At 42.9% G+C, this 15,803-nt stretch overlaps 1 protein-coding gene across 1 annotated transcript; it reads left to right on the top strand.

Annotated features, from left to right (window-relative positions):
- Positions 1-1,445: 1,445 nt before the first annotated feature.
- LOC117148089 (PH domain-containing protein DDB_G0287875) lies at positions 1,446-2,800 on the top strand. Its single transcript, XM_033315302.1, has 2 exons — positions 1,446-1,862; positions 1,919-2,800. Exons 1-2 carry the CDS (start codon positions 1,784-1,786, stop codon positions 2,623-2,625), a joined length of 786 nt encoding a protein of 261 aa, XP_033171193.1. The 5' UTR covers positions 1,446-1,783; the 3' UTR covers positions 2,626-2,800.
- Positions 2,801-15,803: the final 13,003 nt, after the last annotated feature.

The raw sequence follows: 15,803 nt of genomic DNA, 5'->3' as shown, positions 1-15,803 counted from the left end.
AGATGTAGACCTACCGCCCACATTTCGCACAGTCCTAAAACCTGACTGAGACACAATAACAAATTAAATAAATATAAGGAGCTTTTAAGTTAATAGAAAATTCTATAATTGAATTTTATGCCGAACATCGTCTGGCTTCCACTTCTGAGGGCCACAGACCTCAGACCCTCGAAGATATTTAATCAGAAATGCAAGCAAAATAATAACCAAAGCTGGAGGAATTCCCTCAGAATATAAAACGCTCCGAAACACGAGCACCAATTTAAATTATTGATTGGCCAGGCAAAATAAATGAAATTTAAGCAAAGCAAAATCAAAATAAAAGTAAAAAAACAATGGAAAACGCATTGCAAATTATGATTGAATCGTAGATATTTAGTTTTCCCATCAGCATTGCGGATTAATGTATAAAAATAGTTTCTTCGCATATTTTAATATGTAAAATATCGCAATATAAATGCAACGGATTTAATTGGTTACTGTACTGCTGTTTTTCGCTTGCATATAAATTTATCCCTTAAATTATATCTCTAGCCAAAGTTTTTCCGCACATTTAAGGGATAAACTAACTGTGCAAGTAGTACAATATCTGCAACGAATATGAGCTACGAAACTTGTTTTTGAAGCTGTCTGAACATTTTATACATTTTTAAACTCGCACTTCCACTTGACCACAAGTGTTACAGTAGACATAATAACGATAATAGGAGATACGAACTTGGATGGAACGTCGAGCTATTGACACAACACTCCGGATGATTACGGAAAAACATTTTGCCAGACGGGTGTGTTAAAGCTGAGGGCCGAGGAAATCGCACCGACTCACGTAGACAAGTATCTTTGTATATTGCATATTGTATATTGTATATTGTATATTGTATCTTGTGCTTTGTATCTTGCCTGCTGTACTCCGTATCTCTCGCCTGTCAGAAAGCTCTGCGTGTGCGTGCTGGCGAGAGTTTTGTGGGAAACACTTTTCAAGATTAAAACAAAAAGATTTAAGTGAATTATGCCAAAGTTATTTGCCTGCTGGTGCGGCTCACGCACTCGACACTATCCTCCGAGAAAGCCACATTATGCCACAGATACTGGTCGTGTAATATAAATATGTATGTGCAAGCAAATGAATTCTGTACAATCGAGCTCGCAAAATTAGGGGACACATTATTTGTATTTAAAAGCTGAGCTAAAGCAAACCTTAAGTTTAACTAACAATCAATTCCTCATTAAGTGTATGCATATAAATATTCTTAGCATTTGTAATCAAAAATACCACACATTATTTCAATAGATTATTTCTTAAAATTATTACAATTTTATTACATAATGGTATAGGACTGCCGGGAGTTTACCTTGTTGCTCTGAACGAATGTGTATTTTTGTGGCGGGCAGACATGAGTTCGTTTATTTATTTATACAGCCTGGAATATCTTTGCCTTCGAGTTTTTCCCCTTTGGCCAGTGCAGATTTATGCGAACGCATGTTTATTGTCGAGTTTATTAGATTTGATTTACTGTCCGGCGGTCGGAGAGAAGACCTCAGTTTGCCTGAGCATATTCAGTAGCTCTGTATATCGGAGACTTTCCCCATCAAGACCCGCCATCGACTTCCCGTTCTAGGCCCCCGAATAATTGCATGTCATCGGGGCATCACGCAAGATGTGTCACTCCCTTCTTTCTGAGGAGGGTGAAATTTTTAATTGCACCGGACGATAGGTGCTAGGTGCTATAAGAACGTAGCTCTTCAATCCCATTCCCAGCATTGCCTATGGAACCACGTCAGCATGCAGATCCTCCAGAACTTATTCGCACTTCTCGTCGTCCTTCTGGCGATTTTGGCCAACTGCGAAGCGCGTAGAAGCGGTAAGTGAGTGATTGTTAATGGTAGCCAATGATTGATTCATATTTCCGCAAATCAGCTTACCGCTTGCCAAAGCTGCAGGGACGCAGTGCCTCCGGCAGTCCGGCGCCGCAGGATGTGGGATCTGGTCGGGATTTTATGAAGAAGTTCATGCTGATGCGCGGCCTCTTTCAGCAACCGCCCAGTGACAATGTGATCGTTATCACACAGCCATCGACCACAACCACAACGACCACGCCCACTGGCTCGCCCACGACAACCACCTCAACAACGACTACAACCACACCTACGTCCAACAGTACGGGTCGCTCCCTGCAGGAGAGTGTGCATCGCCAGCAGCCGCAGGATGACGATGAGGCCCAGGGAACTCTAGTGACCACAATGACTGGCAGGGCGCTCGAGGATCGCCTGGATCTCCCGGATGGCGAGGAGGAGCCGCAGGAGATGGTGCCACACAAACAGCCACAGAAGCCGTTGCAATGGTCGAAGAAGTTCAATCTGAAGACCGCACAGTTGAATAATAGAAAGAAGAACTTGGTGAAGAAGACCCATCGACGGGTCCACAAGCATCCCCAGAAAAAGAAGCGGCATCAGAAGAGGAAGCTCAACAAAAAGCAGTCGGCGAATCAGCAACGCAACTCGGAACACGCGGTCAACTTCATCGAACCCTACCATCAAGATCGAAGCCAATCCCCAGCTGGTGGTCAGTCCACCTCCGATTCTCGATTGCAGCGCATCTGGCGGCGCTTCCAAATAGCCAACTAACTATTGCTAACCATTGGTAGCAATACATTCTTTTTTTTATATTTTTTTAAGTGCAATAACAAACATGGTAGCAACCAGATTCAGCAATGATTATTGAAATTACACATAAACAAAATATAGAACAGCTTATGTGCATCACAAGTAAATCGAAAGTGGCCAATTGTTTATATTTTTCTCTTACTTTTCAGGCAAAAAATAAATGCTAAAACAAAGATTTCAAGAAGATTTCTTGGATAGGAATAAAATAAATACACTAGGATATTCTTAAAGTTTTTGTTTATTTATTGCCATAGTACAACCTTCGGGTTTAATCAAGTACATTTCTATTGCTTTAATTTAAATTTCAGCGACATTTTTGCGTAACTCTTCACTCGAAGAGCAGAGAACAAAGGTGTGCTGACAAATAATGGAATATCTTGAAGTGGTTTAAAATTTCATTTTGCCATATTTTACGGCAAATTGGGCAAGAACAAAAGGCACTTGGCCACGGATATATGTATGTATATATATGTATATATATATGTATGTATGTGCGAACGTTTTTGCAAGTATTTTATATGAACCTTTGACCCTGAAACTTTTCGCGTGGCACGTAAAACAAAATGGTGCGACCTGAAAAATCCTTTTCCCCCTTTTCACCGACTTTTTTGAGAACAATTGATAAGCAAGGGCAAAAGGTTTGGATTCGGCCAAGTCAACGACTTGCCGCACAATTTTATATAAATAAGAAAAGGGCAACCGGGGACCAGACGAAATATGGCAACATGATATCCTGCCGCCGACTGTGGCAAGTTCAAGGATATCTCGCCCGCCCATGAGCCGCGAAAATAAACCGTGAACCGGACCCGAAAAAAGACTGTGACACGTGCGAAGAAAAAACGTACTTATTAATTGCAGCCATTGCAGGGGAAACATCAAAACATTCCTTTAACCAAAAACCTCATTTCTAAGAAAATATTTAAAAACCCAAGCACAAATAGGATTTCCTAGAAAACGAATATTCCGTTATGCCTCCTCAAACATTTTTCAGTGTACGACGCTCGTTCATTTCTTCGCTTTCTCCCGTCGTCTGTGTTTATTTTCTTCAATACCCAAAATTTGTGCAAATTGGCAAATTACGCATAAATAGCGAAGAGCAGCAGCAGCTGTCTTGAGGGGAATTGAACTCTTGGCGCTGTCAGGTTCTGTGAAATTTATCCACAGATCGTGGCGATTGGTGGGGAATGCCAACCGGTTTCCATCGATTAATGGGCTTAGGTTAGAGTTCACACAAGATCAGCTCCATCAGAGCAAGACGAGATCTTCGCTTGGCTGAATGATTTACAGCATCTAGATAAAATATCTAGCATCATTTGACAGAGTTGTGAGGTCAAGGAGGTCAAAGAAAGCTGTTCAAGGTGCGGCCAATCATGCCATAGAATCTAAACATTGCTTTTTTACTTCAAAAAAAATAGAGCCAATGTTTAAAGATAAAATCGTAGACAAAACAAATAGCTTGTATGATCAGTGTTCAGCAGAGAAAGTGATACCTGTTAATAAGCAGATACCTCTAATTGCCAACAAGCACACGGTAAGGGATACGTTACGAATTCTTAGATTGCTTGGTAAGGAAATACCCAACTAATTGCCAATTAATGCGCCAAATTCCTCGGACTCGCGGCACAACGTCATCCTTCTGGGCATCCCCATCTCGATGCCCTCGCATTTCGGATTTTGGATTTCGACGGGAGTCGAGTCTCGAGTGGCGGGCCAAAATCAAAATCAATACGTCGAGTCATCGTCATGGCTTCTGCCGCCTTACATGTTACTTCACCTTTGACCCCGAACCAAACCCGCCCCGCCCCACCCCGCAGCGCCTTCTTGTGGGGAAAGGATATTGAAAAAGGCGCCGCTCGGGGAAACTTTTTTCATTTTTAGTTTGTCAAGTTGGCACAAAAGGGCGGCGACGACGCCAACTCCAAGTTTTTCTCTATAAAAAGGCAAAGGAAAGGGGGCAGGGGGATACCAACTTAACATTTGCACGCTTAAAATGCCCAAAAAAGCAGAGAAAGCCAAGGATAAAGGGGCGGTCCAAGTGCCAAAGTTGGTCCTAACTCCGGGGAAAAGCCGTCTCTATCCCCCACCCCTTGACCCGCCGCCTTTGTGCCGACAACTTCACTGCACTTTCCCTGCTTTTCTCCGCCCATTTTGCCCATCTTTACTGCAGTCTCTTGCGCCGCTTTCCCCTCTTCCTTTTTTTCGCTGGCCTTCTTCTTCTAACTCTTTTGCTCGTTGGCCAAAAACCATTGCCTAGTTTTCGGCCGAGGTTTCTTGGTCGTCTGGCGCCATCTTGTGGATACTATGGGAAATTCGGAAATTACTGTGATGCCTCGTTAAAGCATACAACAACATATTATAGACGGCACAATTAATGGCACAAATTTAACAAACTCTGGTAGCTTTGATTGCAAACGAGGCTTCATTCATTTGGGGGGCTTTCCAAAATCAATGCAGCTTGCATTTTCGAGCTACGCCTGTCGCCAGTTGGCCATTTCAATTGTGATGCATCTCGATATCCATACATACATACATATTTGCGTAAATCGGTGTAATTTATGCACGAGTGCGACAAAAATGGGCGATTTGCTAAGGGTTTGGCGGCAGGTGGCAATACAAAAGCAATTGTATAATTGCATTTTAATATGATGACTGCTGCAGTTTCACTGCCCGCAGCATCAGCAACTGCAGCAGTAGCAACTGCAGCAGCAGCAGCAGCAGCAGCAGTAATAGGCAGCAACAAATCAGCAAAATTCAGCAAAGGCAAATTAATGAATCCAGGGCAAAAGTGAAACGGAATGCACAGTGGATGGGCTGTCAACGTCTTTTTTTCACTTTTCACTAAAGATAATTAAAATGTAAGCCGGGGAATTCATTATAGTTTATCAGTTCTAAAACCGAAAAAGGAAATAAAACAATTGACGAGCAAAATTCATTAGAATAATGACACATGTGATAATTAGCATGCAGATTTTCGCTAATGTGTGTTGATCAAAAATCATGCAAATTCCTACAGGGAATTGAAACTTAATCTGAACTTACAATCTTTTGACCTGTGGCAAAATGCATTATGGCCAACGATTCGGCTCGGCTAAGCATGGCCACAAATTATTCGAGACTTGCAAAAATGAATGGCAAAGCGTTTTAATTAAATGGCATTTGGCAGGGCAGCCAAGTAAGTGTGCATATTTCGTCTGCAGCAAGTCTTCGAGCGATCCAAATGCATTTATTTATTATGCCAGGGCACTTTTGATTACGTGTGCGTAGTGGGATGCTACTAGGCGATGTAGTAAAGTAGTAAATACTCCATGTCTGAATTAATGCCAGCAATTAAAATGCTTAACACTCGTTCAGGCCCCCAACCCGATCAACTCACTCGGTTGGCCAAGTATTCCATTGTGTTGCCTGCCGCAGATACAAGTGTATCTCCATGTGCATCAGCAACTGCATCTGCAAGGACGAGGAGTATCTGGAGTAGCTCAGAGACAGCTTGCGGCCATTGTAAGCAGCTGCGGTGGGCCCAATGCCTTCCGAATGCATTTTCCAGATCGGAGGAGCACTCCTTGAGCTCTGAGCTCGCAAGTCCCCAGTCCCGGTCCCGAGTCCTTTGGCCGGTTGTCTTAGGTCTGGAGCCTTGTATTGTCCGAATCTGGTCAAATGTTGGCCAAGCCAGACGCTTTTGTTGCCGAGCCCATTGTTGCCAGCTAAGCCGCACAGTGGGTTGCATCCGTTCATGGATTTTGTACCAACATCTCAGGCTGTCTGCCAACTGTTAGTGTTCAGTTCGCAATCACCGAATACACTAAAATACAAATGCTAAGCCTGCGGATGTTTCATAAGGACACACTGTTCTTCGGCCAACGTAATGCCGATAATTATAGTGCTGATGATGCATTGCAAATCTGACACAGAAGCTATTCGCTGGCAGAGCTGGCAGAAGCAATCGAGCTGACTGATGCGCTCAACCAATTCAAGGAGTGCGGATGGACCAACCACCGACCGACTGGCTGACTGGCTGACGTCTGTCCGGAAAATCTGCCACAATCGGACGGAAAATGGACGGACAATAATTTCCATGTAAACGGTGGGAAACTCGAGCTTCGCTTAAATAAACATCTTGGCTAGCTGCAATGCTGAATGCACTCGGCTTTCTCGCCAGCAAATTGCTTCCACCCAAATGCTCCAACAAGAGCTTTAAAATGTTGACAAGCTGGCTGAAATGCGTTGGCATATGGAGTAGATTACTAATAAAGTGCCTACCAGTGTTACGGATTGAATTGGACAGCAGGTTCCTCCTAAACATATTCGTTTATTTCATAAATTTAATAGATTCAACCATCGACCGAATTTAATGAGCAAGCCTGGCCCTTTTTTTGGCCATTTCTATGGGTGTCTGAAAACTGATTTAGTTGGGCTTCAAGTTTTTGGAACGAACGCCACGAGGGGAAGAAGGGACGTGCTTTTGGGCATCTGTGCACTCGACTCTCAAAAGGCCCAACAATGAAAGCCAGCTGCAATTTAATTACCGCTCCGGGGGCGGGTTAATGGGGATGGGATCTGCAGGTTTTCCAGATGGACTGCTGCCTCTGCTGCCTCTGCTGCAGCCATAGTTTTTGGGCATATAGTTGCATATTGCCGGATACGCCATCCTACCCCGGGTTTTAATCCTCCTCGCTGTCGCTGCTTTTGGCGCAATCGAGTGCTTTCTTGCTGCTGTTGCAGTTGCGATTATTGTGAAAATAAAAAGAAAAGCGCATAAAAATTGCACAACCCTTTCCCTTGGCATCCCACTCCTGAATCCGCCATTCTTTTCGCTTAACCCTTTAATTTGCAGCGGGGTTTATTCTCTGGGTGGGTGGCCAATGATGTTTGAACAAATTTGGAGTATTTTGAGTATACGTTTCTGTTTAAAAACCTTGATTTTCCGAAATAATGCTGGAAGAAGCACTGGTAAGTGGTATCAAGGGGTTAAACCCCTGCCCACCTTTGGCGCTTTTGTTGCTTTGGCAACGAGAAAAGCGTTCGCGTTCTAACAAAAGATGCAACCGCTGGTGAGCTGAAACCGCACCCCTCCCCCCTTTTCCACGCCGTCCATGACCATGCCCCACGCTTCGCTTAACTAATTAGAGCGTGTGAGAAAATGCGCGGAAAGCGTGGGCAGAGCAGCCGGGCGGCCATGGCTGCAAATAAGACAAGGGGGCGTGGCACAGGGAGGGGTGTAGAGGGGGTAGCCAACTGGTGCTGCCACTTCCTGGGCCCTTCATGCTCCTCCAATTGCCACCCATCATTTGCCAGGCTCATTCAGTCGTGTTCAGTAATATGCACACGCAAAAAAAAAAAAAAAAAACAGACAAATGGGCTAATTGATTTGATCCCTATTCAAAAACCAGTTCATTTTATAAACCCGTGATAATATCATCAATTTAGTATACAATTTTGTTTGTTTTTGGGTAATTTCTGCTTTAAAGCACTTTAAGTATCAACAAGTTCTTAAGCGTCGTCTCTTCTGGGACTCCTGTAAATTTGCCCGCAGCAGCCATCTTGAGTCCGTCATCCTCCGCCCATCCTCCATTACCCGCATCCGGTGGGCGTGGCCACGGCTTCTAGGCCAACTTCGAAAAAAACACATTTCAATTTTCCACATGGGAAATGTCGCGCGCCGAACCAATTTATGATATCCGCAAAAGTGGCAAAGGCACAAAAAAGTAAATAAATAAAAATCGAAAAAAAATACAGAAACAACAAAATATTGAATACCAGACAGCCGTAGGGGGCGATGGGCGTGGCAACAGGCAACGTTGACAGCAAAAAATAAAAACAAGTGCATGGCGTTGAAGATGAGCAAATTTCATCAGTTAATTGCGAATAACAAATGCGCTGAAGAACAGAATACGTATATATTAAAAAAATAAAACAGAACAGCACAACATCTCAATATATATGCATGTTTCTTTGGATGAAATATCCATTTTGTGAGTATATAAGCATATTTCTTAAACAACTCCTTTCAATGAAAATCGAACGTCCAGTGCCCTTCGATTCGTGCATACCCGACTTTAGTTCACACTCATATGCCAATTCTGTTTGCAGAGTGCATAAAAAATATTGAAAGCGAATAATATTTATATCGCGTGTCGGTATCCATTATGCCGCGTTGTATCTATCCGTGCTTTTCCTTCCCATTCCAAAGGAAGAACGAACAAAAAAAAAACGAGAAAACGCATATAAATAAGTTGCAAATAAAGCGAAGCGTATTGGTAATAATTTTAAAATTTATGTTTATTTACAATTACAGTTTATTTGCCAAAGGCACACAAACAACAGCAGACCACGCCCACCAAAAATGGGCGGCCGAACAAATTTCCAATCACAATTTGCTCAAATCTGTAGGCCATTTCAGTTTTTGATTGAATATCTCACACATTTTAGATTCGACTTCGGAACGCTCAGCGCCATTTTATTAAGATATTCAAGTGAAAATGTGTTTATTTTACTTACTATATATTTTTAAATTTAAAAACTATTTTAACTTTAAAAAAAACCTTGGCAGAAGCTGCATTCCCAAGAAAAGATTTTGCGAATTACCACCAATAATTAGCCACAAATCAAGTGTTCTAAAAAATGAATCAACAAATATTCAGAGGCAGTGCAAATATATAAAATGTGCATATACATATATGTACTCACATTTATGTTAATGCAATTATTGCTTGACTTCGCTTAGACAGCGCTTAATAAATGTTTATTAATCATATTTGTAAACAAATTGCCATTGCGCACCATTTGTGAGCAATTATTTATTTATGCCAATAAACATTTTCCATTTTCCACTTTCGCAATTTGCACTACCATCCGCCACGCCCCCTTTTCGGCCCATCCCCCCGCGGCAGCTTTAATCCAAGAGTTTGCATTCAACATTTTTATTATTGAATTTTAATTAATTTAACAAATAATGGCCGGTTGGCCGGCGCAAAAACCAAATTCGTATTTATGCTCAACGCAAATTATAAATTACAAAATGCTCTACACTCTCATTTCGATCATCATTTAATGTGTGACTAAAAGCCAGTTTCAGTTAAATTTGGCACACAAAAAGGCGAGTGCTTCCATTTTCGAAATGCGAAGGAGCGTTTTCCGAATGGATGTGTACGCAAATTATCCCAAATGCGTTTCCAGGGTAATGTTCAAACCCACTCTTCCTTCAGATTTATGTATATATACCGATGAGCGATACAATCGATATGCCAGGCCTATGCCACGCCCATAAATTGGCTTAATGCCGTGCAGACCAAAAAATGGAGCAAGTGAAAAAATGGGAAATTCCGGAGGGAAAAACCAGAGGAATAAAAGGCAGCAAAAGACGAAACAAAGAGAACTGTAATTGATATTTGCTTTATGTGCTTGTGCACACAGCGAAATTGAAACAGTAAACATATTTTAACATATGGCCAGACATATTTACTTTTATGACTTCTGACGGCCCGATACCGCTACCCGATATCGAATGCCTCGCATAACCGATTCGTGGCTCGCCCGATTCGACGGGCGCGTGGTTCGTCACTCGATGCGAAATCGATAAATTAATTAGTGCAAAGTGACGTTCGAAATGATTGAAGTTGAACGCGTTTTCAGCAACTTCAAGGATGCAATCCAAGAACTAAGTTAAGGCTAACGCTTAAGGATTCAATTTTATATTAATTTTCAAGCTTGCAGATCGGTGAAGCATTGGGCTTTGGAACATTTGACCAGTCCGAAGACGCCACCCACCCCGTTCACCTTGTGATGCTTTTTTATATTGTGGTAATTTTATACCCAAGTTGGAAATCCTGTTGATTTTGCCTTGAAACGTGAATAATGTTGAAATTCAATTATACACAATTCAAATCAAACTGTAAATCTGTGAGAGAAGATGGTCTATGAAGATATATGATCCATATTTGATTGCATGAGATGTAATTATGAATCAGTTATGAATAGCATCAATTGATAATGCCAAATTCTCTGCTGATCATTTTGTAAGTCGCCCTTTGTACTAGAAATGGCCGATGGAACACCAAGAGCAACGTCAAGCGCCATCGAAACTGTAAATTTAATTAATTTTATAATGCACTGGTGGTCGGCTTCATTCGTACCCTCTCCCACTGGAGTCGTGCTCGACTGTTGTTTTTCACGGACGGAGGGAGTTCCGTTTTCAGTGGTGTCCGTCCACGTCCACATCGCTTTCACTAAATTGACATAATGACCAAATAATTTTCCAGTTCGATGAGCTCCCGGCCCAAAATGACGGGCGAAAGGGCTTGACGGACGGGCTGGAATCGATGGGGGATTTTCAATTTTCGCATACGTTTGACAGCCATCGAGTGACATCACATTTAATGCTAATGCTCGATTTCGAGTGCTGCAAAATTTATTGTGCATGTCAACATTAATTTGCGAAATCTATGCAGTGACCTGACTGTAAATATATGTGTAGCTATATATATATATATTGTAGGTGCCTATGGACTCGTGTATCGCGGCAATTAATCAGGCGAACGATGCAACAGCCCAGGAATCTGGATAATTTGGCACTTAAAAAGGGTGAAGACCGTCTTCAAAGGCATTGAAGGGTGTCGCCTAATGTCGTTGTCAAGTGACGAGTCGACTTCCCCAACTGGGACCCTTTTTTCCTTTTTTTGTGCAGGGTATTCTTGGGGGTATATTGCCTCCATCAGATGGTTCGCAGCATATGAGTTTTACATATTTTATATATCATATTTGTAGAGTGAAGTTAAAAGGACTTACCCCCAATTATGCTCTACTTTGTTAGCTTTCCATTAGCAGAGCAATCTGAAAATAAGATTTTATAAGTATTTAATATTTATTAGGCAAAGGGTAACTCGTAGTCGTGGGTGCGACCACTATGTTTTTTCATTGAATTTTTTTATTTTTTTGTTCGACCTCTTGCTTTACTTTTCTTCCCTGGCTGAGTTTTCCCCAGGACTCGTTTAGCCAGACACTGGGGACAGGACTGAGTAAAAGTTCCATTTATCAATTGATTGACTAGATAATTGCCAGCAAAGTGAAAGATAAGCGAAGGAAGGACGCACTGCAACAGTTACTAATGATCCTGGAGGCCTAATCAGTGTTTACCCCTTTTTCCTGCCTTTTTTTTAGCTACATATTCGCTATTAGTGAAGAGCTGAGGAAAATAGGTTTAAAAACTGGAAAACGCTGAATGGTGTTCGGCGGGTCTGGTGTGACAAACGCAGGCCATAAAGCCATAAATGTCGGGCCATAAATTATGCGGCTAAGGGTGGTCAGCATGGGTTAAACGGCGGGGAAAGTGGGCTTTTTGGCCAACGGGTGACATGTGTGAAAATGCACTTTACTGCCACTTGAATGTTTGATGGCCAACTGGCGGAATCAACTGGGATTCGCTGGAATTGAGGGCTTAAAGAGTCTGGGCCGTCACTTCATTGGATCACCATTTATTTAGAAGGGGAAATTCAAAACTTTTAAACAGCGAAATGCGCCGAAATGAACATGACAATTTATCAGAAATCATAGGTTTTCATAAATAAATGAGCTCAACTTTCTGCACATTTCATTTGCAGCGATCTGCTGGCCTCTGGGAAAAAATAGATTTACTTGGCATTCACATCAGGGCGGCATTGTCCGTGCGACACCTATGGCCGTCGCCCCCTTTCCACCCCCTTTCGCCCCCTTTCACCCACTTTCACCACTGTCTCCTGCCCCCCGCAGCCCTCCTTCGCCGGCAGTCGATCTGGCGCCGTGATAGAGTGCTGCGACACTGAGTAATCTATTTTGTGTGCGAGACTCGCACGCGCAGTCAGCCAGTCAGTCACCTAACCACCCACTGAACCAGCCGCACCACCCAACCACCCAACCAGCCAAAAAAAACCAAAAAAAAAAGTGTGTGTCTCTAACACACTAATAATGGCATATAAAGTCGCTCGCACACGTCTCTTTGGATGCTGGATACTGGATGCTGGATGTTGGGCTTCTCTATCCTCACATCACATTGTGCCTTTTTACGGCGGCGGAGGGGAGGTGCTGCTCCTTGTTTTCCTTTTCCATTCTTTCCTTTTTTCGGCGAATGGCTCCCTTTTGTTTTTGGCGTTTTTACAACATGGCCAGCATAACAATGTCGCAGCAAACGAAAAATTGCAAGTGGACACATGAATTATGTGCAGCACTCGAGTTAAACAACCGCCGGGCGTGGCCCCTGTAGCCCCGATACCTATAGCCCCCCCACATTTCCGCATTTCCACAGGGCCGCGCTATAGCTTTTGGGTCCTCCGGCGACAGGCGAACACAAAAAGCAGTGCCGCCTGCACTGCGCAAAAATCCTGCTGCCCCTCTTAAAAAGGATTTTCCCATCTCCGGAAACTGTGCTTCATTTAAAAGAAAACTATGCTGAAAACGCATTGTTTTCTTAAGGCCCAAACGAACTGTTCCTGATTAGCTACAGGTGATTTTGCATTTCGCTCAGTGTGGCCACTAAATGCACGAGTACTCCGAGTTTCTTTTCCCACTCCGCGATTCGTGGGGTTGTATTTTTTATATACACATGTGCTCGGTTTTTGTTGGCTGCCCATTGGGGACGCGTTAGTGGTCCGTGGCCGGGTCCCGGATGTGGATGAGGATATGACTGTGGATGGGGATGGGGGAATGGGGATGAGGCAACGGATGAGGACGATGTAGAAGACGGCGAGAAGATGAAATGGAAGCCAAGTGAAGTGAAGTGAAGTGGAGTACACTGTTGACTTCGACCGGGTCTGGCTTGTTTTGGAGGTCACCCTGGTGTGGGAGTGCGCCATTGGGGAGTTGGCTTTGCGGGTATTAAATTATACATCATTTTGCAACAAATGATGGTCGTTACGTAGCCCCATCCGGAGAACCAGACGCAGCATCCCGACGGCTCATCCCTGGCGTGGCCACCAATTGTTTTATTCGAATAACAAAAGAAGTATTCAAACTAGAAATACGATTTTCACTGGGAGAATTTAAAACGTCATAAATTCATACACTCGTCGTTATCCAGAAGTTAACCAAATGAATGTAAGTCCGCTTTGAGTGGAACTGAAATGTTCTCGCAGGCAGGAGAAATTTCTATAAAACGAATTCGTGATGGCGTGTGAGTAATGTTTCTCTTTATTTCCAAATGGTTTAGCGCTCTAAATGATTTAAATTGCGACTGCAGGAAGGCGTATAATCGATCTTAATTACATTTGTATGCCGCCCTGGCTGTCATGGGTTAAGTGTGCGACTCACACCACCCACACCCATACACTTCGTGCACACTCACACGGACGCAGCACGACTTCCGCTTCCGGTGAGCGATTAAAGTGTTATGCAATCATCTTCGTCGTCTTGGGGCGCTTTTTATGGCTCCGAATTGAATTGAATTGAATTGCTTTGAATCGCAATCGCTTTAAACAGCTCTTATTCACACATGCAGCCATTGCCACCACACAGCCATGCGCACTTTAATTATGGCTCAGCGAATTAATAACAATTTGTTGCAAAAAGGCAACTTTGATTAATACTGATTGGCATTTCCGGAATTTTCAATATTTTTATTTCATAAATCCACTTATTTGGGGTTTTAAGGATTTAATTAAGTCGAGAGGAGCACAACGAAAGTTCGACGAGCAAGCGTGCATATGAAATTGAATGCTTATATTATGATTTATTTCGAAAATTTCTACTACTATAACACATTCTACACATTCTTACATTCTAAAATCGTTCTAAATTAGCCCCAAAACTAGCAGTCATCTTTTGAAGAGCAAGGGAATGAGCTGCATTACTTTGATTTCAATTCGCAGCATCCTCAATTCAAATATCGAATAATACATGGACTGGATGCCCTCGCACCCGCTCCATCCCCGATTTTCCCCCGCTTCGCATCCATTTTCACCGTTTTCCGCATTTTCCCCCAGCTTTTTCACCGTTTCCGGCTCGCCGTTTGCTCCGCCATTCATTCGTTTGCTGTAATCAATTGCATGCGGCTATTTTTGGTTGAAAGCGAATGGCAAGGGACGCAGCATTGTCGCGTCGTCAGGCAACGCAGCACCACCCAAAAGTAGCACCACCCAAAAGCAGCACCACCCACCAAAGAGTCATATATGTGCACGGCAAAAAAAAAATGGATCATTCATCAGAACTTATTCAACAGACATTCGGGTGTGATCGTTAATGTTTGTTATTCAACGCTTTTAATTTGGATGCGATGCGATTTTTTAAATATTCGCCAAGAGTTTTTTGCACAATCCACTTCTTTTCCATTTTGCAACCACACACGAATGTTTCTTTTGCCAATGATTACCCATAATCACAATTTTTTTCGTGTCGAAAACCAACCGCCGTGCGAACCTTAAATGAAACGTTCAACGTTGCGAATTGCAATAAGCCGGAACAAACCGAGGGAACGCTCGATGGAGTGGACAGAGCCAGGTGCGTGGGGGAATCCCCGCCAGAATGCAATGCATACCAACTGACGGACAGGTGAGGGTAGCCTACCAGTTAAAACGACGTAGGATCCTATTGTCCGAGTTGATCAGCTGATTACGAGGCGACAAAGGGTTTTCAATAAAATGGTAATAAAGAATTACCAAAGTCCATTAAAAGTTTCCCAGCAGCATTTATGCATGTTTAAGCTTTTCACGGCAACAAATAACATTTTTAAATATTTATTACATCCTTCTTGCTGCCAAAAATGCAGAATTCAGGTTAACCCTTAACGTTCTTCTTTGCCCATCTTTAGTTCTTTTCGTGGAGTCAAAGGATCTCCTTACTCTCGAATGCAACTTGCAGACTTTAACCCAGAAACTTTTTTTCGATAGTGCCGCCAATTGATAAGGCAGCCAGCCGCCCACTTTCTCCCAATCCACCCCTCGCAGTTTCCCGCTTTTCCCCGCTTTTCCGCCCTTTTCCAAGCCGCAGACAAAGACAGACAGATGCAGGCAGCGTAGCGGAAGTCATAAACAATTTTTATGTTTTCACATTTCAAGTGAAATTCATTTCGCGTTTTTCTTTCCTCCTCCTCAGTTTTCCATCGTCCTTTATGATTTTTTCTGTATTGTTATGGCTGCTGCGCTTTATGGATTTCAATTTCTTATTCCTTCTTACATGAC

The sequence above is a fragment of the Drosophila mauritiana genome, chromosome X (genome assembly GCF_004382145.1).
Source record: "Drosophila mauritiana strain mau12 chromosome X, ASM438214v1, whole genome shotgun sequence".
Lineage (NCBI taxonomy): Eukaryota > Metazoa > Arthropoda > Insecta > Diptera > Drosophilidae > Drosophila > Drosophila mauritiana.
This window is presented reverse-complemented; position numbering and strand designations above follow the sequence as displayed.

Excerpts from the sequence above, each read along its gene's own strand:
- LOC117148089 (XM_033315302.1), top strand. The coding sequence starts at position 1,784 with ATGCAGATCCTCCAGAACTTATTCGCACTTCTCGTCGTCCTTCTGGCG. Across the intron at positions 1,863-1,918 it reads CTGCGAAGCGCGTAGAAGCG|CTTACCGCTTGCCAAAGCTG; the intron begins GTAAGTGAGTGA and ends TCCGCAAATCAG.